Genomic DNA, 23336 nt, shown 5'->3' with positions numbered 1-23336 from the left:
TATATATAGGAGAACAACTATACAACTAATCATGCTAACTAACTCAACTAACTCACATGCTCTAACTAACTAACCACCTCTGTATACTCTAATAGAAATTAAGGCTCCCGATGATGGATTCTGTTTTAATTGGGTAGATGGTGGTGGTGGTTGAAGGTGGAGATGGTGGTGGTGGTTGAAGGTGGAGATGGTGGTGGTGGTGGTGTGGAGTGAGGAAGATGAAGTGGGTGGTGGGTCCCACATAAATTGTAAAATATTAATTATATTTCTTTTAACTTTTTAGTTATTAATTTGACAGGAAGGGTATTTTTGTCATTTCACACGCACCTAACACCAAAAACTAACCCTTATCCACGCCAGGGACTATCCGGGAACGAAATTCAAAAACTTGAGGACTATCGATGTAATTTTAGAAAGTTAGGGACTAAAGGTGAAAAATAAGCAAACCACAGGGACTATCCGAGCATTTTTAAAACATCCTTTATGTACGGATTGAATAAATATAATTTTATATATTAAATAATAAAAATTTATATCTATAAGAACCATATTGTATGGGTTGAATAAATGTACTTTTATATACCAAATAAAAAAGTTATATTTTTAAAACCACATGTATTACACGAGTTGAATAAGTGTAATATTGTTCACCAAATAATAAAATAATACATCTTTAAAAAAACCTCATTTATTACATGGTCTTGAATAAATGCAATATTATATACCAAATAATAAAAAAGTTACATCTTTAAAAAACCTCATTTATTACCCAGTCCGAACGAGCGACATGCGATTTTTTTTTGAGAGGAAAATTTCATTAAAAAACCGGCACACCTCAAAACCAAGGCAGCCAAACCAACAGAAACACTACATAATTACAAATTTACACCAATCTTGCCAAGAACACGAAAATCCTTTTAACCTACTATTACACCAAAGAAAACCCAAAGTTTTATATTACTAATAATGTCTTCGATCTTTGCCTCTTTATTGTTGAAAACCACTCCGTTCCCCGCCTTCCGAATACACCAACAACCAATTCTAATCAACCCCTTTATGATTTCCTTTTTAGGGCCATTAAAGCAGACATGCTCATGTATATGAAGTAAATCCTTGAATTCGAAGAAAGACATCGAGGCCACCATACACCACCTGCTAACATGATTCCAAACCGTAGTCGCTACAATACATGACGTGAAAATGTGGTCCACAGACTCCATGTCAACGCCACAAAATTTACAGTTTTCGTCCACTAAACCAATGTTCCGATTTTTTAAAGCTTCCGCCGTAGCAATTCTATTCAAGCTCGCTCTCTAAACAAATATATTACATTTAGCCGGAATCCAATTACAGTTGTTGTCTTCAACGATCACATTATGAACCCTAAATGTCTCGTCTTTACTACCAATCCATTTCCACGAGTCCCGCGAATCTCCCAAAGAGACATTATAGAGTAACGAGCACAGCCCAACAAGCTCATCCACTTTGTGACCAGCCGCAATCGGCCTCTTCCAGGCCCAATCATACGACAACCCACTTGTATCGGACCTGACCCGCTCCACAATTCTGCACTTTTTCTTCGATTCCAATTTAAAAATTTCCAGGAATTTATCTTTAAGCGGCTCAATACAAAGCCATGGATCCAACCAAAACGCAGTATCAACACCATTACCGACATTACTTTTAAAAAAATTCCTTAGAGGCGTACCTTCAATCTTGGTCTTGGAAAAAACGTTAGCGATATTATTCCACACTCCACCCATGGATTTTCTATTCGGAATAAAATCCCAACATAATCTAGTATTATGTATAGCTTCGATGACTTTCTTCCATAGCATACCTTTGTTTGATAAGAACCGCCATCCCCATTTCGCAAGGAGGGAAGTATTAATGTTCTGCAGATTGGAAAGCCCGAGCCCTCCGAATCTCATAGGAGACGTAATCTTCTGCCAAGCCACCCAGTGCATTTTGTTATTAGAATCATTTTTGCACCCCATAAGAATTTCCTGATTTTAGCTTCTAAATCGTTCAAAACTTTGATAGGGGCCTTATAAAGAGAAAATAATAAATCGGGAGGCTTTCGAGAACTGACTTGATAAGAGTGACCCTACCCCCCACAGACAGCATCAAAGCCTTCCACTTAGATAAGCTCGCATCAAAGATATCATACACCGACTTCCAATTAGAAATTTGATTCATGTTGGCACCAACTTTCAAACCAAGGTAAATAAAAGGAAACTCCCCTACTTGGCAACCGATGAGATCAGCAGCCTCCCCTAATTCAGCCGTCCCTGCCCCTACCCCAAAAATGCTGGATTTAGAAAAGTTTATTTTCAGACCCGAACACATATTGAAAATCCTAAGGATACAGACCACGTTCAGTAGGTTTTCTCCAGTCCATTCCCCAAGTAAAACCGCATCGTCCGCATACAGAAGATGGGAGATGCTCGGGCCATTTTTAGGAAGTTTAATACCATGTAACGCACCTACCTCTTTCGCTTTTTCGATCAAAAAAGATAAAGCTTCCATTACCAAGAGGAATAGAAAAGGCGAGATCAGATCTCCCTGACGCAAACCTTTTGAGCAACAAAACTCAAAAGTGGGGGAACCATTGACAAGCACCGCGGATCTAGCCGATTCCAGAATACCCTTCATCCATATACACCAACGATCAGGAAAACCCATTTGGGCCATGATGAATAATAAAAACTTCCAATTTACATTGTCATAGGCCTTCTCGAAGTCGATTTTTTTTAATAAAAACGCCTTTTTCTTAAACTTATTTCCCCATCTTAAAACTTCATTAATAATAAGGGCCCATCTAATATATAATTCCCACTTGAGATTCTGAAATTACCGGGCCAATGACCTTCTTTAATCGATTATCCAACACTTTGGATATCCCTGCTCTTCAATTTGAAAACATTAAGCCATTGACACTAACAAACATTATTAAATTGTTATATTATTAAATATTAAACTACTTGACAAATGTCACTATTAAATCACCAATCTACCAAACACACCCCTAAACTCCCACTTAATTACACCCCTAACCTCTCTCCACTCATCACTCACATAAAACACATGATAAATCCCCAAATAGATCTGTTACCAACCCTAGCCGGAGATTTCCAAAATCTCCCAACAGCTGCTTCCAGTTGCTTCTTATCACAATGCTACTTCTAATAATATCTTATCACAACCTGCATTGCTGATCAATTCACCGTTCAATTCCAAAATTCTTCACCGGAAAACCTCAAATACTTCGTTAATCTCCAGTTTCACTCCACGGCGCTGCTAATTGGCTGCTAATTGTTCGTTGTTAATCGAAATTGAGCTGATTCTTGAATTCAGTACATAATAGTTCATTAATTTGACATTTTTGTTGAATATTGGAGTTTTAATTGTTGTGTGGATCTGAGATGATGATTCTGTATACAATACGACGTCGTAGAAGTGTAGAAGTATTGCGAGATTGATTTTAGTTCCATTCGGCGATTAGGTTAAGTTTCTGTTAGGAAGATCGGCGATAATGTCTTCTAATACGGTGGAAGTCAACGGAACTGAATCTGACGTGGCATTTCAGGCGTTTGAAGGTAATTTTTCTTACAAAGTTGACGAGCCGCCGGTACCGGTGCCGGAATTGAATATTAGTGTCATAAATGCTGAATCGGTGACTACGGAAGTCAACGGAACTGAATCTGATGCGCTACCTGTGGCATTTGACGCGCTTGAAGGTAATTTTTCTTACAAAGTTGATGAGGTTCCAGTACCGGTGCCGGAATTGAATATTGGTATGATAAATGGTGAGACGGTGACGGTGACTACGGAAGTCAACGGAACTGAATCTGATGCGCTGCCTGCGGCATTTGACGCGCTTGAAGGTAATTTTTCTTACAAAGTTGACGAGGTTCCGGTGCCGGTGTCGATACCGGTACCTGAATCGAATAGTAGTGTGATAAATAGCGAATTGGTTACTACTGTGGAAGTCAACGGAACTGAATATAACGCGCAGCCTGTGGCATTTGAGGCGCTTGAAGGTAAATTTTCTTATAAAGTTGATGAGTTGCCTGTGCTGGAATTGAATAGTAGCGTGATAAATGGTGAATCGGTGGCTACGGAAGTCAACGGAACTGAATCTGATGTGCTACCTGTGGCATTTGACGCGCTTGAAGGTAATTTTTCTTACAAAGTTGATGAGGTTCCGGTACCGGTGCCGGAATTGAATATTGGTATGATAAATGGTGAGACGGTGACGGTGACTACGGAAGTCAACGGAACTGAATCTGATGCGCTGCCTGCGGCATTTGACGCGCTTGAAGGTAATTTTTCTTACAAAGTTGATGAGGTTCCGGTGCCGGTGTCGATACCGGTACCTGAATCGAATAGTAGTGTGATAAATAGCGAATTGGTTACTACTGTGGAAGTCAATGGAACTGAATATAACGCGCAGCCTGTGGCATTTGAGGCGCTTGAAGGTAAATTTTCTTATAAAGTTGATGAGTTGCCGGTGCTGGAATTGAATAGTAGCGTGATAAATGGTGAATCGGTGACTACGGAAGTCAACGGAACTGAATCTGATGCGCTGCCTGTGGCATTTGACGCGCTTGAAGGTAATTTTTCTTACAAAGTTGATGAGGTTCCGGTGCCGGTGCCGATACCAGTACCTGAATCGAATAGCAGTGAGATAAATAGTGAATTGGTTACTACTGTGGAAGTCAACGGAACTGAATATAACGCGCAGCCTGTGGCATTTGAGGCGCTTGAAGGTAATTTTTCTTATAAAGTTGATGAGTTGCCGGTACTGGAATTGAATAGTAGCGTGATAAATGGTGAATCGGTGACTATGGTGGAAGTCAACGGAACTGAATCTGACGCACTTGGAGGTAATTTTTCGGACAAAGTTGATGAGGCGCCTGTACCGGTACGGGAATTAAATAGTAGTGTGATAAATGATGAATCAGTGACTATGGTAGAAGTTGAAGTTAACGGAACTGAATCTAACACGCTTGATGAGTCGCCAGTACTGGTTACGGAATTGAATGGTCGTGTGGAAAATGGTGAATTGGTGCAAACGCCGACGACCTTTACGATGGATGAATCAGTGACTATGGTAGAAGTTGAAGTTAACGGAACTGAATCTAACGCGCTTGCTGAGTCGGCGGTACTGGTTTCGGAATTGAATGGTAGTGTGGCAAATGGTGAATTGGTGCAAACGCCGACGACCTTTACGATGGATGAATCTGTTATTATCACTACAGATGGCGCCTCTCCAAAGAGAAGCTTACCGAGTTCACCGAAATCACCAATTGTTGCTGCATCGGATTGTCAACAAAGTACAGAAGATAAATCGATTCCGGAAACAAGCATACAAAGTTCACCGGGATCATCTTCGGTGAAATCAGGTATGGTCCGTATGGAGCTCTCACAATATCAATATGATCAATCAATTAATAGTTTAGTACAACACATACAATGCATTCCTTTATATCTGGAATAACAAACTGTAGCTAACTAGAGTAACTGACTAACTAACTACTGGTATACATACATAAATATCCGGTGGCTACAGGGAATGCTGGTAGGGGCAAATTGGAAAGGCTTACGCAAAACGGCTTAAGAAGATCACCGAGATTGCCGCCCCGTCCCCAAACTGAAGGAACGACCACGAGTGGATCAAAGTTGAAGAAGATTAAGTCCAGTGTGGAAGAGATAGATGCTCAAAGAGAAAATGGCAGTTGTAAACGAAAAGCACCGACTGGTTCGGCTGATAAGAAGCAAAGTAAGCGAAAAAAAGTTTTAATGTTTGTTGGGGAGCCGGTTCCGGAACATGAAGCAAAAGAACGGTGGGGTTGGCGTTATGAATTGAAGGTATGATCTATGATCTATGGCGGTTGGCGATAGTGATGTTTATATTAAATATTGATTTATGCAATTCTGAGTACATGAGCATTCTTAATTCTGCAGAATAAAAGACGCAAGGGACAGAGCGGGATAATAAAGTGAGTAGGACTCTTTATGTTTTGAATTAGTCATGGTTACTTTGATGTTTTTGTTTTACTTATACTTAATGCTATCTTGGTTTCGTTTTTCCACATTGAACATGATAAATGATGCAGTGCTGGTGAAGAGGATGAAGTGCACGTTAATGTTGAATGCCATTACCTTCAAGCTAATGTTAACGGATGCATTTTCAGTCTTGGAGATTGTGCACACATCAAGGTATCAAACTTGATGTGAAAATGAAATCAAAAGTTTTTCATCTTTTATTCAACTTACTGCTTTCTTAAACATCTTTCCTGCTACTAGTGGCTATAGACATGGCCCGTAATGCAATTTTTTTAATAATTTATGTCTTTCATATAAACGGTCATACCTAAATATTATTATTCAGAAGCAAAGCTTTGGCTGTCATGTACAACATATTTTGATTTTGGTTGGCTTGGTTTTAAAACTCCATTATTAAAAAGACACTTCATAAAACTAGAGGTGGCAAATTGGGCTGGTTGGATAGTGGGTTGGTCATATCTTGGTTTTAAATTGCGTGATGCGCTCCAATGTGTTAGGTCCAAAAATCTGATGCGCGATGCCAGCGCATCACAAAAAGTGTTTTTGGACCCGTAATGGTCCAAATCAAGCATACTAAGTATTAATTATTGAAAAAAACCCAACCCATTTCATAAATCTGGAAAAAAACATAACAATGTTCCGTGCATCGGAGCGTATTATGCGCCGAGCACATTATGCGAAATCAGCGCAATATTCTCGCATCACGTAAACGCAAATCATCAGCTCTGGCGAACGAACAGCGCATTGGGCGCCATCACTCATTATGTGCGCATTTTAAAACCAAGCGGTCAATATGAGTAATTTTTAGAATAGGACAAAACGGGTCGGGTTGGGTCTGGTTGGGTCAACCTGCAAACACGTTTTTTCTTTTAGTTTCTTGAACTTCTATATTATTCTAATTCTAATCTAAATTCTTGGAAATAAAACTATTTAGGATGTTATATGCATTTTGAATGCACTCCGGGTGACACTCGACCCATCTGACCTGGTTTTAAGCATTTTGATTACATTTTGGGTGATTTTCGTCCTTTTTGATGTGTTCAATCTCTTTCCTGTATAGCTAATTTTTAAACTACACTAAATTGACCCATTGGTTTGGAGATACATATAACCAGAAAACTTTATCAAAATTGCCGCTCTTACTTAAATCTAGGGGTGTTAATTTCTGACACGACCCGAAAACACGACACGAACCTAACACGAAATTCGCGGGTTTAGGTTTAGTCTAAACGGGTTCGGGTCAGTTTCAGGTTGAACCTGCAAACCCGTTTAACTAAACGGGTCAGGTTCGGGTCAACCAAGTCAGGTTGGCGGGTTGACCTGTTTAACCTCTTTATATTATGTTATATTTTTTTACAATATGTTTTATGTTATAAATTAAATTGGGTGTGTATTTTATGCCATGATTATAACTTTAAAAGAGAAATTCATATAAATTTTTATAAATTAAATGTAATTGTATTATATACATTTGTGTTTTAAAGTAAATTTTAATTTAACATACTAATTTGTGGCAAAAAATTAAAAAAACTTAAAAAATTCGGGTTAAACGGGTCGTGTTCGGGTCAACCCACGAATATTCGGGTCGGGTTCGGGTTCATATGCATGACAAAATTTTCGGGTTAGAACTAAAAAATCCATCACTGTATTGTGTCTTAAACTTTATGGCACTATTACTGAAAGTTCATAGCTCTACTGTGTCTCAGGATCTAACGGTATAACACATAGTTTGAACTTTGAAGTTAGGTTCATTAACAGCATGAACAAAAGTTGATTACCTAAACTAGGACTGTATTAGTTAGGATGCTTTAATTTGTTGTAATGTTCATATATATATGCCATCTGTATAAAAGGTGAACATGTGCTGTAAATGCATATTCCATAACATACCTGATACATTTAGTGTAATTACAAGGTTGAGTACTGACATTCACATCAAAATCTGCCTCAAAAAACAAAGGTAATTATTTGTGAACAAGTTCCTGTATGCTTCTGTCATAATTCTGTTGAACAATGTTTTTCAGGGTGAGGGAATGCAACCGCATGTTGGCAGGATTGTAGAATTTTTCAAAACATCGGATGATGAAAATTATTTTAGAGTGCAGTGGTTTTTCAGAGCTGAAGATACGGTTAGTTGCTGCTTGTTACTGTATTTTAATGCCATTTTCACCAGTTTTTTTGTTTGTAATTTGTTCTTCAGCTTTTCTTTTGTTTTCTTCTTTCATTTTTTTGTTTTTTTTTTCTTCTAACTTTTTATCACTCAGGTTATGAAAAAAGCTGCTGCGTTCCATGACACGAAGCGTTTATTCTCCTCCACTTTAATGAATGACAACTTATTAGAATGTATACTTTCTAAAGTGAATGTAATAGAAAAAACTCCAATGGTACGTTGCAATCTTAGCCATTTTTCCCCGTTTTACGTCACATATTGTTTTATATAATCCTCTTCAACATTATTTCTTGGCTTTCATGGATGTTTAAATATTGCATTTCATTTAGTGATTTTTGTTTTTACCATTCTAAATCGTTTGCAACCATTGCAGCTAGGTTTCCAATCAACATCAATTCAGCCATCTGAGTATTATTGTGACATGGAATATTCTGTAAAATATTCAACATTCCGCTCCTTGGTGACTGGTAATTTGTCTGCCATTCACAACTTGTTTGCCTCATTAAATTTTCATAGCATCTGAAAGAACTTTTGAACAATCACGATCTTTAAGGCAACAAACACTACGGTCCGTGGGGTGGCGGGCGCCCACCTCGAATTTTTTTAGTGTATAATTAAGGCAAAAATCCCGATCACACCCCTTATAATATGGTACAACCCTTCGATCGCAAATATGTGAAAATTGCAGATGACACGATGACACAGACTTATAGCTAAATAGTAATTATAGATCTCAAACTGCTTTTCTTGGCCATTCCGAAAATAAATTATCTTGTTCCCATATCACTTGCCTCAAGGATTCAGGAAATGCACTGTATAAAATTTATATCCGATAACATGAAATTGTTTGTGGAGTGTTGGGTTAAGATGATAAATGCAAAATGTGATATCTTATAACTTCCCTTTTTTCAGAGGATGATATCAAGTGTCTTTTATGATATTTTTTTGAGTAAAATGCCATTTTCGTCCCTGAAGTTTGGCCACTTTTGCGACTTTCGTCCAAAGGTTTGTTTTTCCACATATGGATCCAAAAGGTTTGAAATCTTGCCATTTTCATCCAACTAATTAACTCCATCCGTTTTTTTCTGTTAAATGAGGGGCATTTCCGTCTTTTTAGACAATTTTTATTAAAATAAAAATACTATAAGTAATATAGATCCACCTTTGTTGACTTTCTACCCACCCAAACCCTTTAATCATCACAAAAATGTCTAAAATGACGAAAATACCCCTGACTCAACGTTAAAAAATTGGATGGGGTTAAAAGATTTCAAACCGTTTGGATCCAAATGCGGAGAAACAAACCTTTGGACAAAAGTCGCAATAGTAGCCAAACCTCAGGGACAAAATGGCATTTTACTCTATTTTTTATGGTGATATCAAGTCATTACCTGTTTACCTGTTCTAGAGGACAATTATCTAATTTTGTATGAAAGTACCCGTATATGAAAATATCTGGAAAATAAAATTTATGGTAAAAGCAAAATACGTTTTGATAACACCAAGCAAACTTTGTTGACAATCAAAGCTACTAGAAGGAGCCAGTGCCTGGTACTCCATCGAGGGATCAGATTGAGATCTGTCAACAACATCCTCAACGAGTGGGACCCTTAGCCCGGTAATGGCTTTTTTTTGTTCTGAAATAGTATTTGATTTGTTAGTCTAACTCCAATATGTCATTACTGTAATGCATGTTGTTCGTGTCTTGGTGTTGGTAATCTCGATTATTCATTTGTCACCTTTTAACTTCTATATATTTATATATACATATACGAGTGGGACCCCTAGCCCGGTAATGGCTTTTTTGTTTTGAAATAGTATTTGATTTGTTAGTTTAACTCCAATATGTCATTACTGTAATGCATGTTGTTCATATCTAGGTGTTGGTAATATCGTTTATTCATTTGTCACCTTTTAACTTCTATATATTTATATATACATATACACTCTCCACTTAACTTGCCAGTTTTAACATAATATTTAATCATCTTAAATTTATTATGTGTAACTGTTATATTTGCGATCTTATTGAAATTTTGCAGCTACAGACAGTTCGGCCACTCCAAGTAGCCTTGATACCATAACTACAACTCCATTAGACGTTAGTGGTGAAATATACAAAACTGAACTGGCATTATTGGATCTTTATGCTGGTTGCGGTGGAATGTCAACTGGACTCTGTCTTGGTGCCAAACTTTCTGGTGTTAAACTTGTAACGGTAACTATTTCGTTCCTTAAATCTTATGCAATGTTATTGGTATTTTTGTTTAATGAACTGCCTTTTCTTTTTGTTTTCTTTAACTAAAGAGATGGGCAATTGATTATCACAAGTCCGCATGTGACAGCTTGAAGCTAAATCATCCAGAAACAGAAGTGAGTGTTCTGACTGGTGTATCAATAAATCATAATATTATGTTAATATACACTATGTGTTTGATTCTTTATTATTATTATTATTGTTATTATTATTACTGTTGTTGTTAGACATATAAACTTAATTAGTTATACTCGTATTTATATTTGTTTGTATGTATTGTAATTTGTATCTAAGTTTAGTTAAACATTATTTAGGATTAGCACTTGCCACTTAGGCTAATTCGATGGTTATGTGGACGGGTTTGGAAGGTGTGTTACAAAAACGGTTTCAAACAGTTTTTGGCGCCAACCGATCATCAACCGTTTTTTGTAACTGTCAAATGGATTACGTATATAAGTCTTGGTCGGAATACTATTTCGGTACCAAGATATCAAACATTAATCTAATTCTTTGTCATCCTTTCGCTTTATTCGTATTCCCATTCGAGATTATTGCTTGATATCCAACAATTATTATTATTATTATTAATATTATTGTTATTATTATTATTATTATTATTGTTGTTGTTGTTGTTGTTGCTATTGTTGTTGGTATCATAACTATTATCTTTTTATAGGTTCGACATACAACTGCAGAAGATTTCCTGGAACTACTGAAGGAATGGGAACAATTATGCAAAACATATATTTTGGATGATCCTACTGATAGAATGAATGAAACTAGTTGCGATGGTGAAGATGAATCAAAAATCGATGAATCATCCTTATCGGATACAGATATGGCTCCTGGAGAGTATGAAGTTTCAAGTATTGTCGACATATGTTATGGAGATCCCAGCGAAACAGGCCAACATGGGTTAAAGTTTAAGGTATATTAGTATATACATATAATTCTATCTAGCAGCATTCTAGTCTTCATTTCTTGATAAATAATTTATTCAGTTGCATTATGAAGACATCTCATACTCCTAGCTTTTCCATAGGTGCGATGGAAGGGTTACGATCCGAGTGATGATACGTGGGAGCCAATCGATGCGTTGAGGTTATTTTTGCGTTTATTTATTAGAGTAAAATGCTATTTTCGTCCCATAGGTTTGGCTAGTTTTTAGCGACTTTCGTCTAAAAGTTTGATTTTCCGCATCTGAATCTAAAATGTTTGAAGTCTTGCCATTTTCATCCGTCTCGTTAACTCCATCCATTTGCTCCGTTAAATGATGGGCATTTCCGTCTGTTTAGTCATTTTTTTGTTAAAATAAAAAACACTATAAGAAATAAAGATCCACCTCTGTTGACTTTCTCCCCACCCAAACCCTTTAATCATCACAAAAATGTCTAAAAAGAGAAAAATACCCCTGACCTATGTAGCACGGGGACTCCATTTATGTGGCCGTACCCGTCTCGGGTACTTGTCGGGGACGGAAACACCATGGGTACTCGTTGGTGACGTTTCCTAAACGTTTCCAATGTCGGGGACGTATCTGGTAGAAGTATCCAGCCCGTTTCCATTTATTTTTAGGGTTTTTCCCCTTTCAAATTCCACAACCGGCCATTAAATAAATAGACCTATCATATTTGGCTTCTCTAATCTCTAAACTCTCAAGTCTCATCATCTCTAATTCTCTATCGATTGCCAATCTCTCACTAGATGAACCGGAATTTGAAAATGATTTGATTATTGATAATTAATTACCTTTGGAAGATGTAGTATTTTTGGAATTTGTTTAATGTATTTTTTTTTTTATATTTTTTATTGCCGTACCCGTATCTTGGAATTTTGAGTTTTGCCGTTCCTCGTTCCCGTATCGTCCCCGTACCCCGATCCCGTACCCATTCCAGTGCTACTTAGCCCCTGACTTGATGCTAAAAAATGGATGGAGTTAATGAGTCAGATGAAAATGGCAAGATTTCAAACCTTTTAGATCCAGATGTGAAAAAACAAACATCTAGACGAAAAGCACAAAACTGGCCAAACCTCGGGGACGAAAATGGCCTTTTACTCTATTTATAATAAAAAGCTCTAGTGTACAACTAGTTACATGTTCGGTTGCTTATAATTTACTTGTCACAGTGATTGCCAAGGCCACATACAAACTTTTGTTAGAAACGGATTCAAGTCTAAGATATTGCCATGCCCGGTGAGTCTAGTTGCTAAATGTTGCATTGCTATCTTAACCACATATAAAAACTATACGGTATAACTTTATTATGCTTTTTAGGGTGATGCGGATGTTATCTGTGGCGGTCCTCCATGCCAAGGGATCAGTGGCTACAATCGATTTCGAAACGTTGATGATCCGTTGAATGATGAAAAGAATCAGCAGATAGTTGTCTTCTTTGACATAGTGAAATTCTTAAACCCTAAATATGTCTTGATGGAAAACGTGGGTGACCTTTTAAGATTTGACAAAGCTTCTCTTGGAAGATATGCTATAAGTCGTTTGGTTCATATGAATTACCAATCAAGACTTGGGATCATGGCTGCTGGTTCGTATGGTCTTCCACAGTTTAGGTTGCGTGTTTTTCTATGGGGCGCTCATCCAAATGAGGTGACTTTATTATCCATTTTATGTTTTATAATTTTTGGATAGTAATTATCTTTACCATTTTTTAGGAAAATTGGATTTTAATAATCCCAACTTTAACATATTGGCCGACAACAGTCCCACCTAAGGAAATGTTATGTGACAGTCCTAACTTTTAACGTGTTTTCCAATCCCACACTAACCAAAAGTTAATCCAGTTAGTTATTGTTGATGTGGACCGCCACATAAGCATTCTACGTCATCAAAAACTTGTCACATAAGCAGTCCACGTTCATCATAATGTTGACTTATTTGCCACATAAGCAGTCCACGTCATCAAAGCTTTGACTTATTTGCCACATAAGTAGTCCTTATTTGCCACATAAGCAGCCCACATCAGCAAAAACTAACCGGGTGAACTTTTAGTTAGTATGGGATCGCTGAGGGAAAATAGGTTAAAAGTTGGGACTGTCACAAAACATTTCTTTAGTTGTGACTGTTGCCGGCCAATATGTCAAAATTGAGATTCTTAAAATCCAATTTTCCTTTTTTTTATCATTTGATATATCAAAATGTTATGGCAAACATGATGAGGAGATGCATATTAATAATTAACTTTCCCCTATCGTTTCTGTTACTAAATCAAGCACATTAACTGTTTGCAGAGACTACCACAATTTCCGCTTCCCACACATGAAGTTATTGTCAGATATTTCCCTCCAGCTGAGTTTGAGGTGCCTAATTATTAGTTTACTCGATTCAAATAACGTGTCTATGTTATTCTTTTTTGTTTGTCTATCCTAATTATATAATTCTTGTAATGCAGCAAAATACAGTTGCTTACAATGAAGGCCAACCTAGAAAGCTTCAAGAAGCCATTGTTCTTCGTGACGCCATCTCCGATCTTCCACCTGTACTCTTCTCAATTAGACTTTGGTTATCTTTCGCTTTTATGTAACCTTAATGTAATTTAATGTTTAATGTTTAATACACAGGTTACAAGCCATGAAATTCGTGAAGAGATAACATATGAAATGCCTCCAGAAACTGAGTTCCAAAAGTATATTAGGTTACCGAAAGATGGTAATGCATATAGCTTAACAAAGTTTAGGCTAATATTTTACAATAAAAAACTCACATCTTAACCTTAGAGTTAATTACCTTTTTGGTCCCTGTGGTTTGTTGAAAATAACCTTTACAGTACATTAGTTTAAAAACTGCAAAAACAGTATCAATACTTTCACTTTTGTAACAATTGGATCCATCCTCACTAACACCGTCCAATTCACAGTTAAGTCTTTTTATGAAAAGACTAAAATACCCTTGTATTAATTAAATAAAAAAACTAAGAAAATAAAAAAATAAATCTAATAAATATAAACACTGTGTACATAAAACCCAAGGGTATTTATTAGATTTATTTTTCCACAGTATTTATATTTATTAAATTTACTTTTTTTAAATTTTCTAGTTTTTTAATTCAGCTAATACAAGGGTATTTTAGTCTTTTCATAAAAAAAACTTAACGGTGAGTTGTATGGTGTTAGTGGGGGTGGGTCCAGTTGTTACAAATGTGAAAGTACTGGTACTGTTTTTGCAATTTTTAAACTAATGGACAATAATGATTATTTTCAACAAACCACAAAGATGAAAAAGGTAATTAACTCTAACCTTTATTTGGTTAGTTGAGATGGTTTTCATCATTTATAACCCATGGTTTTCATTATTTTCACTTAACCTTTTCATTAAATAATATTTACTTGTCTTTCTTTCTGTAGAAATGACTGGTTCTGCCCCCAAAGGGGCTACAGACTGGAAAAACTCGGTTCTCACTGATCATCGACCTTACAAGGTGTCTGAAGATGATTATCATCGATTGTGTCACGTACCACGCAGAAAGGTTAACCGTTTGTTCCTTTTTCATGCTTATTTTTTCGACATTTTTTCTGTTCTTAATTTTTTAAGATTTGTTATAGGGAGCGAATTTCCGGGACTTCCCTGGAATAATTGTCGGTGATGATAATATGGTTCGCCGAGGTCCAGCCGACAAACAAGTGTTGCTTCCGTCTGGAAGGCCATTGATACCGGATTATGTTTTCACTTTTGAGAAAGGAAAATCTAAAAGGTTTAATATCTTCTCATATGCTACTTTATCAATGCCGTTTAAAAAAAGAGTAAATTGGCGTTTTCGTCCCTGAGGTTTGGCCAGTTTTGCGACTTTCGTCCAAAGGTTTGTTTTTCCCGCTTCTAGATCCAAAAGGTTTGAAATCTTTCCATTTTCATCTGGCTCGTTAACTTCATCTATCTTTTTCTGTTCATTCAGGGGTATTTCCGTCTTTTTTGTTAACTTAAAGGGCAATTCGGTCTTTTTCATATTATGTACAAACATTTAGCATAATGTACAAGTATTCAAATATCCTTAACGGTGAAAAAGACGAAAATACCCCTGAATTAATGGAGAAAAATTGATGGAGTTAACTAGCTGGATGAAAATGACAAGATTTCAAACCTTTTGGATCTAGATGCGGAAAAACAAACCTTTGGACGAAAGTCGCAAAACTGGCCAAACCTCAGGGACGAAAATGGCATTTTACTCTAAAAAAATTATAACATCCTAACGATTGAATATATTGATAGACCATTTGCAAGATTATGGTGGGATGAAAACGTGGCAACTGTGGTTACGTTCCCGAATCTTCACAGCCAGGTAGTTTCCCCCCTGTGATTTTAATTTAAAAAAACGTAGAAAAACGTAACCATATATCTTGATTCAGTTGGTGACCTTATAAAATTGGTACAGGCTGCTATACATCCGGAACAGGACCGAGTCCTTACTTTGAGAGAGTATGCAAGATTACAGGGCTTTCCCGATCATTATAGATTCTGTGGCAATATTAAAGAAAGGTACGAGAGTGACATTTTAGTAATAATAACTATACTTGGGTTTAACTATTATCAAATTACATTGGAAAAAAATCACAAAAAAAAAACACTATACTTTCTGTTTTTTCTTATAAAAGTCACTCAACAACATTTTGCATGTACAAAACACTGTACTTTCTGTTTCTCACGAAAGTCATTCAACAATTTTTTGCACATAAAAGTCTCTCCACATGTGAACTTGAACAACTTTGTGATTTTTTATTTTGAACAAGAAAGTTAAGTAATTCAAAATGATGAAGTTATAAAAATAAAATATTATTACCAAGTATCTAAAAAGTGAAAGAAGTTTACAATAAAAGAAACTTCAGATCAATTTAGTTCCCATTTTGTGGATCTTGTTTTTGGTTCTTCGAGTCTTAATTAACGATAAATAAAAAAATGGAAAAAAATTTCAGGTACTGTCAGGTGGGAAATGCTGTGGCCGTTTCTGTTTCAAAAACTTTGGGGTATGCCCTTGGAATGGCATTTCGGAAATTAAGTGGAGGCGAGGCACTCATGACTCTACCGCCTGATTTTGCATTCCAAGTACCCCCACTTGATCAGCTGTAGAAACTGACTGCATTATGGCTGACCCGTTTCTATTCTCGTAATTTAAAAACTGAATTAGTATGTTATTGTCAACTCTTCATTCTAATTTAGTCTGCTCGTTGTAGTCATTGACTATACAATAACAAATTGCAGCTTAGTTCTATTTGAATCTATGAAGTTTTCTGACTATATCGCAGCTAGTTTTGATTTTTTACGCTTTATTTTAGTTTAGAGAGCCATGAAACCACGATGGATCGTTAAACTATGGTACTCATAGTTGTTGATAGCGAATAGCAGACGATGCGCCAAGCTACCTATATGCTACGTAGCGATAACGATGAAATAGCGGACACTATTGTGTGTTTAGTGATACACTATAATTTTAGAAATATTTTTATGTAGGGGTGGCAAAATCAACCCATACATTCAACTTTGGGTTAGGATGGGTATTATTTTTGTAGTAGATGGGTTAAGTTGGGTTAACAAGAAATGTTAAATGGGTCAAGATGGGTAACTTTAAAAAATAACAAAATAACATATGGGTCAGCATGGGTTTTCTAGCATTCGTTTCATTACTACTCTGCTTTCCATTTGAATCTACCTCATTGCTTGCGTTCTCTCTCTCTCTCTCTCTCTCTCTCTCTCTTAATTTCCCCCAAATCTCGTCAAAATGGGAGTGGAGAAACCAAAGCCAATCGGCGGTGTGTGGCCGACGATCAAGCCGTTCGTTAATGGCGGAGCTTCTTGTATGCTTGCTACATGTGTCACCCAGCCTATCGATATGATCAAGGTGTGTTGTCTATCACTTTATCCACTGTAATTTTCGCATTTCTAGTTCTTAATATGAGTTTAGATCTGTTTGTAAGATGTAGATCGGACTCTCGTAGGTGTATTGTTCGATTTGTTCAGCTCATTTGTAATAGAATTGTAGAAATAGGTGTTAGATCTTATGTTAGGTTTTCACTGAACATGGAGTTGAAAAGCGTTGTAGCTCTTTTAAAAGGGTTCTGCATGAAAGGCTTGATGAATGAAGCAGATAAGGTGTTTGATAAAATGCTTCAAAGAAAACAAGCACCCACTGAAGCTGTTTATAATGTTCTTATACATGGCCATTGTAAAGGCGGGCCGCGGGAACTTGAGGAAATCTTTTAAGTTATATAAAGAGGTGGTGAGTCATGGATATATGCCGCACACTGCAACTATTATCGCATTAGTAAAAGAACTTGTGAAAGGTGAAATGACTGTTGAGTCGAGTGAAGTTACGAACAAACAATTGTGTGTTGAGAAGTTGTAAGGTTACGGATGCTGAGGTGGCAAAGGCTCTTGTTGAGATAAACCAAAACAAGGGAACATGGATGCAGTGTTTAAGATTCTTTCTGAAAAGGCTAAGGATGGACTTCTTTCAAATAGTGGGAGAACTGCTTATGCTCAATGATCATCATTATTTTGCCATTTTTTGTCATAATTTTTTTGTATTTTAGGGGATTCATCTTGCTTATGTGTGTACATATTACATGTAATGCATTCTAATGTTATAACATATAAATTTTGACTATATAACCATTTGCATGGATGTCCATGATATATATATATATATATGTGTGTTGTGTACTTGTGTGTTTGCCACTCAAGTTTTAGTTGTCTTGGTCACTTTCATCTGGTATTGCATTATGTGTGTGTAATTGAATGATCATATTGAGTAGGGTTGATCAACAAGCAATTTTAGTCGAATTGTAGAAACTTGTAGGTGTTAGATCTTATATTAGGTTTTCACTGAAAATTTGATGGTACAAGTACGGGTCGGTACCGGTACCCGGTACCAAATGAAGTTCATCGTGACGTACAATCTTCAAAAAGCACGGAACCTTTTTTTTAACTTTTTTTATTTTTTTTTATTTTTTTAATTTTTTTTTTATTTTTTTTATTTTTTTTAATCTTTTGTTTTTTTTATTTTTTTAGTTTTTTTTTTATTTTTTTTCAATATTTTTGATTTATTAATTTTTTGATTTTTTTTAATTTTTTTTAATTTTTATTTATATTTTTAGCCTATCATGCCCAAATCCATCTTGACAAAAACCCATCTTGACCTAAATCCATCCTAACCCATTTCTTAATAAACCCATTCTAACCCATACCCATCCTAACCCATTACCCAAACCTACCCAACCCACCCATTTTGCCACCCCTATTTTTATGTGTATTTTAATAGTACTTTATCAAAATACACTGTTTTCAGATGTACATCTAAGAATAACGAAAATTCTGCTATTTTATAACTTTATAGGCATATATTATCAGTATATGTATCAACATACGCTGTTTGCAGAAGAATAACGAAAATTATGCTATTTTATAGGCATATATTATCGCTAATATATTAAAACAAAAAACCTAGAATCCCGCTATTTCTATGCTATGGAGGCGTCAAAATCAGATTGCGACCTGCAATCACATTGCCATGCTAAACATGAGCGCTATGCTCACCCTTAATAACATTAACGATGCTCACCCGTACTAAAAAGCTATTATTGTTAAGAACCGGGGTTAAACCAGTTGTCATATCTTCGAGAAGACTTGTTGCATGTTCTGATAAAAACGTTAGTTATAGCCGTTTAAAACGGGCGGGGTTGAACGTTACCCAACTTAACCCATTTATAGGCAGATTTGTTTAAATTACAATGTATACAAGGGACTGCAAGAAACATAAGAAAAAGGAAGACCACAATGTACGGATTTTGAGAAAACACATACGTAAAAAGACACATACATAAAAGTATTATAATCTTGATTCTTGAATGAGCATTAGCGCCGAAATTTGCAAGCGGTTTTCAACTCCTCAGCTGGTGCGGCGTCACCTGCAAACCCGCTATCGACCCATGCGGAGTATCCACCGGCCATGTTCTTCACGTTCTTGTAGCCCTACATTCACACAACCCATACAACATCATCACCAAAAGGTATATGTATGTATGTATTTATTTATGAATGTATAATGTAGATACTCTAAAAGCCCTAGTTAATAAACCGGATAAAAATATGGAACATACTGCAGCAAGAAGTTCGGCTGAAGCTTTAAGCGATCTCCCTCCACTGTTGCAAGCCTTTAAAATATAAAATCAAAATATGAATTAAATAAAATGTTTGATAGATGAATAGGTTCAACTGGAAAGCGATTACTTTATATGGATAATAATCAAATCCAGGTGTAGGTACCAGTATTTAGGACTCGTGGTTTGCGGCCGGACCGTTTAATCGAACAAAAGCAGATGTAAAAAAAGTTAAACCACGCACACGCATTGCGCCATGTTAACTTGCAAAATAAAATAGACGTAAAATTGTTGAACTATACACACGCGTTGCAACGTCGCAAAGTTTAGACCAAAATGATTCCTTTGATCTCATGATTTTTTTGTTTAACTAGATTCGTAAATAAGCCGGCCTAAACTTGTTTAAGTTCGAACTCAACTTGTTTCAAGCTCTATTTTCTAAAGCGTCAGCAAGCTCGACTCTTGAGAACTTTTTTTTTTTACAAATTCAAACTCGAGCTGACTCATTTATTATTTATTTATCTGTTTTAATATATAATTATAGTTATTTTCATATTTCATAGTAATTTTATAAGATCATTTTATCGTAATTTTATATATTACAGTTATATGTCTAATTTAATAAAATAATAATGTAAATAAAATGCATGTTTAAGCTAACGAGCCTAGTGGAGCTTGAGATGTAAGGCTTGGGACGAGCTTGTTTATTAAATGAGCTTCAATATAGGCTCGAGCTCAGTCTATAGTTTAAGCTTAGCTTGATTCAACCTTTTAACAAGATGATTCTGAGTAGCTCACGAACGACTCAACTCATCTCATTTACACCCTAAATTGAACATGTCCCTAGTCACACACACAAGTTATAATATAAAACAAAAGGTGTGTACCACAACGAGTGAGTCCTCCTTGTCACAAAGAGCCGAAACCTGAGCCAGAAATTCAGGATTTTCAACCTTTCCTGAAAGTAGTAAATTTTAACAAAATATGAAGATATGTAAATAAAAAAAATCCAATCAACTACTATTTATTAGGCTAATATATATATATAAATTCATCTCTTAATATAATTGGCACCTTCTTGTGTTTTGAACATGTAAGGGATATTCAGAGCATTTTCCACGTGACTCTTGCTAAATTCTTCATTTGTTCTGTTGATTTTAAATACACAAAGCATAACAAATAAATAAAAACCATATGGTAAAATTTCTTTTACTTGTTTAAAAACACTGTTCTCTGACAGGTCGATCCGCTTCTTTTACTTGTTTAAAAACACTGTTCTCAAACAGGCCGATCCGCTTCTTTTACTTGTTTAAAAACACTGTTCTCAGACAGGCCGATCCGCTACTTGAGTATCCTTAAACCGTCTTCATTTGTTGAACCGGACTGGAAGTTTGACCGGATTTTCAATTTTTACAAATTCTTTTTCCTCCAAAAATTTTATTTTGGGTCCATCTTTTATAAGCATTGCAAATCCATATTAAAAGATAAAATAATTCATATTTTGCCTCAAATTATATATAACTTTTAGGTTATTTATGACGGCATTCGGGTTTTGTAAACTGTCCGACGAGTGTACTTGTAAATCATTTGGTTCGACAGCAGGCCTGGTTATGAAAATAGTGATTTAAAACGCGCTGAAACACTAATATACGAGAAAATGAATTTTTTGTTTGTGAAAATTTAACGCATTTATAAACATGTTTTTGTATCTTCTCTCACTAACCTGACATCAAGATACCCGTGACCAGAGTTAAGGAGTTCTTTAGCTGCATGAACATCCACTGTGACCACATCTTCAACACTAACAAACCATCAAGTTAAACACACACAATCAGATGTTGGACCAAACACGAGGCACACGCGGTTGCACTAACACGCAAATAGAAACAATATGTAAATTAGGATCTAACCTCTTGGAGGCATCCATGGAGTCAAGCCTTGATGAACTATAGACTGATGGCTTTCATGTATTTGTACCAACAAAAGTTGACTTTTTAAGATCAAGTAGACTTTTTTTTTTAAAGGGTTTCAAATATATTATTCACCCCAATGATCAAGTAGACTTTTTTTTAAAGGGTTTCAAATGCATTATTCACCCCAAAGAGTTGACCATAAATATTTTATTGAGTAAACTTCCGTTTTGCTCCCTGTGGTTTGGTAACTTTAACGGTTTTGCCCCAAACCTTTAAAAATAGCCATTTTACTCCCTGATCTATGAAGCTTATCTCTATTTCACTCCCCGCCCCTAACGCCATCCATTTCCAACGTTAAAACACAGTCACGTGCCCCTCACATGAGGGGCAAATTTGTCTTTTCCCATCCTCCCTCTTAAGAACTGATATCTTGTTGCCTTTTAGAAACCCTAATTTCTCACCACCAACAACCACCACCACCTACTGTCACTAGCACTAACAGTCGCGACCACCATCCATCAACACTAACAACCAGCCAACACAAACGTGGTTCAACTACAATCACATATTTTAGAAACTGAATTTATGGGGTAAATTGGTATATTGCGAGTAAAATAACCAAAAATCAAAGTTGGAGCAAGAATCAATGGGTTCATGTGTTCAAATCGGAAGATGGATATGAAGAGATTTGGGTTTCAAACCAGATCCGGTCAAAATCAACTGATGTGGAGCGACTTCCACAACGGTTTCCTGTGTTCAAATCGGTGGACTGATGTGAAACAATGCGAGGTTCTGCCCAGATCCACTTAAATTCGTCGACACTGTTCGTTCAGAAAGATGAAACTGACTGCCACAATGGTTTCATGTGTTCGAAACGGTGGAGCGATGTGGTGTTCAGCCCGAAGCCACTCAAAATCGCCTAACAAAGGTGAAATCCTTTTCTTTAGTTGTCTCTGTGTTACCTCACAAAGCAAATCTAAGATGGTGGATGAAAATGGTTGAGGGAGAGGTATAAGTGCTAAAAAAACAAAGGTTTGTTGGGTTTTTTATGCAAAAGCTGAAACCTTAGATCTTGTTCATCAATTTAATAATTCTCAAAATGGTTAAAGTGTTTGCTGGAATTCAGATCAAAATTGAGAAATCAACAGAGGGATAAAATGGTGTTGACAGGTTGTTAGAGAGAGATAGAGTCGTGGTGGTGGAGGCAGGTGGTGGCACTGGGGTGGTGGGTGACGGGCGGTGTTCGATGGTGTAGAAGAGATAGGGAGCTCTTGTAGAGAGAGAGAGAGGTATTGAATTTGTTATAGAGTAAATGTGTGGTATGTATATACATAGGAAAAGACTAAAATGCCCCTCATGTGAGGGGCATGTGACTAGGATTTAACAGTTGAATTGGATGGCGTTAGGGGCGGGGAGTGAAATAGAGATAAGCTTCATAGATCAGGGAGTAAAATGGCTATTTTTAAAGGTTTGGAGCAAAACCGTTAAAGTGACCAAACCACAGGGAGCAAAACGGAAGTTTACTCTATTTTATTTGTGACTTGAATGATAAGGCATGAGCTTGCTAAGTTTTTTTTAAAGACTACCATATCATTTTTAATTTGTTTGAAACTTTTATATCTGATTCAAATGTAGTTCAAGTGATATATTGACATATTGTATAATTATTGTTTATTTCAAAAGTCTTGTAACAAACTATTTTGACATAAGTGAAATATTTTTTAGGTGTAACAACATAAACTTTAATGGAATTTGTGGTCAAGTTTTTTTTTTCTTCATAATTTTGACTTATTTTTCGTGATGAAACACTATAGTATAAATTAAA

The 23336-nt window shown here is 36.2% G+C and overlaps 2 protein-coding genes across 2 annotated transcripts; one reads left to right on the top strand and one right to left on the bottom strand.

The window, feature by feature from the left end:
- Positions 1-3067: 3067 nt before the first annotated feature.
- LOC110920738 (DNA (cytosine-5)-methyltransferase CMT2-like) lies at positions 3068-16740 on the top strand. The gene is made up of 21 exons (XM_035982499.1): positions 3068-5408; positions 5576-5874; positions 5971-6005; positions 6123-6225; positions 8097-8201; positions 8337-8456; positions 8616-8709; positions 10285-10460; positions 10550-10615; positions 11176-11427; positions 11542-11600; positions 12627-12693; positions 12775-13104; positions 13746-13814; positions 13907-13993; positions 14076-14163; positions 14859-14980; positions 15057-15205; positions 15718-15787; positions 15881-15984; positions 16419-16740. Exons 1-21 carry the CDS (start codon positions 3536-3538, stop codon positions 16570-16572), a joined length of 4422 nt encoding a protein of 1473 aa, XP_035838392.1. The 5' UTR covers positions 3068-3535; the 3' UTR covers positions 16573-16740.
- A 2372-nt stretch (positions 16741-19112) lies between these two features.
- LOC110921765 (protein HIGH ARSENIC CONTENT 1, mitochondrial) lies at positions 19113-22800 on the bottom strand. Its single transcript, XM_022166113.2, has 6 exons — positions 21509-22800; positions 21322-21399; positions 20673-20746; positions 20486-20556; positions 19599-19652; positions 19113-19470 (listed from the first exon to the last, which is right to left on the bottom strand). The coding sequence occupies exons 1-6, from the start codon at positions 21523-21525 to the stop codon at positions 19354-19356; spliced, it is 411 nt and encodes a 136-aa protein (XP_022021805.1). The 5' UTR covers positions 21526-22800; the 3' UTR covers positions 19113-19353.
- Positions 22801-23336: the final 536 nt, after the last annotated feature.

The sequence above is a fragment of the Helianthus annuus genome, chromosome 13 (assembly GCF_002127325.2).
Source record: "Helianthus annuus cultivar XRQ/B chromosome 13, HanXRQr2.0-SUNRISE, whole genome shotgun sequence".
Taxonomy (NCBI): Eukaryota; Viridiplantae; Streptophyta; class Magnoliopsida; order Asterales; family Asteraceae; genus Helianthus; species Helianthus annuus.
This window is presented reverse-complemented; position numbering and strand designations above follow the sequence as displayed.

What these genes read in the sequence shown, in the direction of transcription:
- LOC110920738 (XM_035982499.1), top strand. Translation starts at nt 3,536, where the DNA reads ATGTCTTCTAATACGGTGGAAGTCAACGGAACTGAATCTGACGTGGCA. An exon ending in ATCATCTTCGGTGAAATCAG is followed by an intron (nt 5,409 to 5,575) that starts GTATGGTCCGTA and finishes CGGTGGCTACAG; the next exon opens with GGAATGCTGGTAGGGGCAAA. An exon ending in CTAAGATATTGCCATGCCCG is followed by an intron (nt 12,694 to 12,774) that starts GTGAGTCTAGTT and finishes TATGCTTTTTAG; the next exon opens with GGTGATGCGGATGTTATCTG.
- LOC110921765 (XM_022166113.2), bottom strand. An exon ending in CACGGGTATCTTGATGTCAG is followed by an intron (nt 20,747 to 21,321) that starts GTTAGTGAGAGA and finishes TAAAATCAACAG; the next exon opens with AACAAATGAAGAATTTAGCA. An exon ending in CATGTTCAAAACACAAGAAG is followed by an intron (nt 20,557 to 20,672) that starts GTGCCAATTATA and finishes TACTACTTTCAG; the next exon opens with GAAAGGTTGAAAATCCTGAA.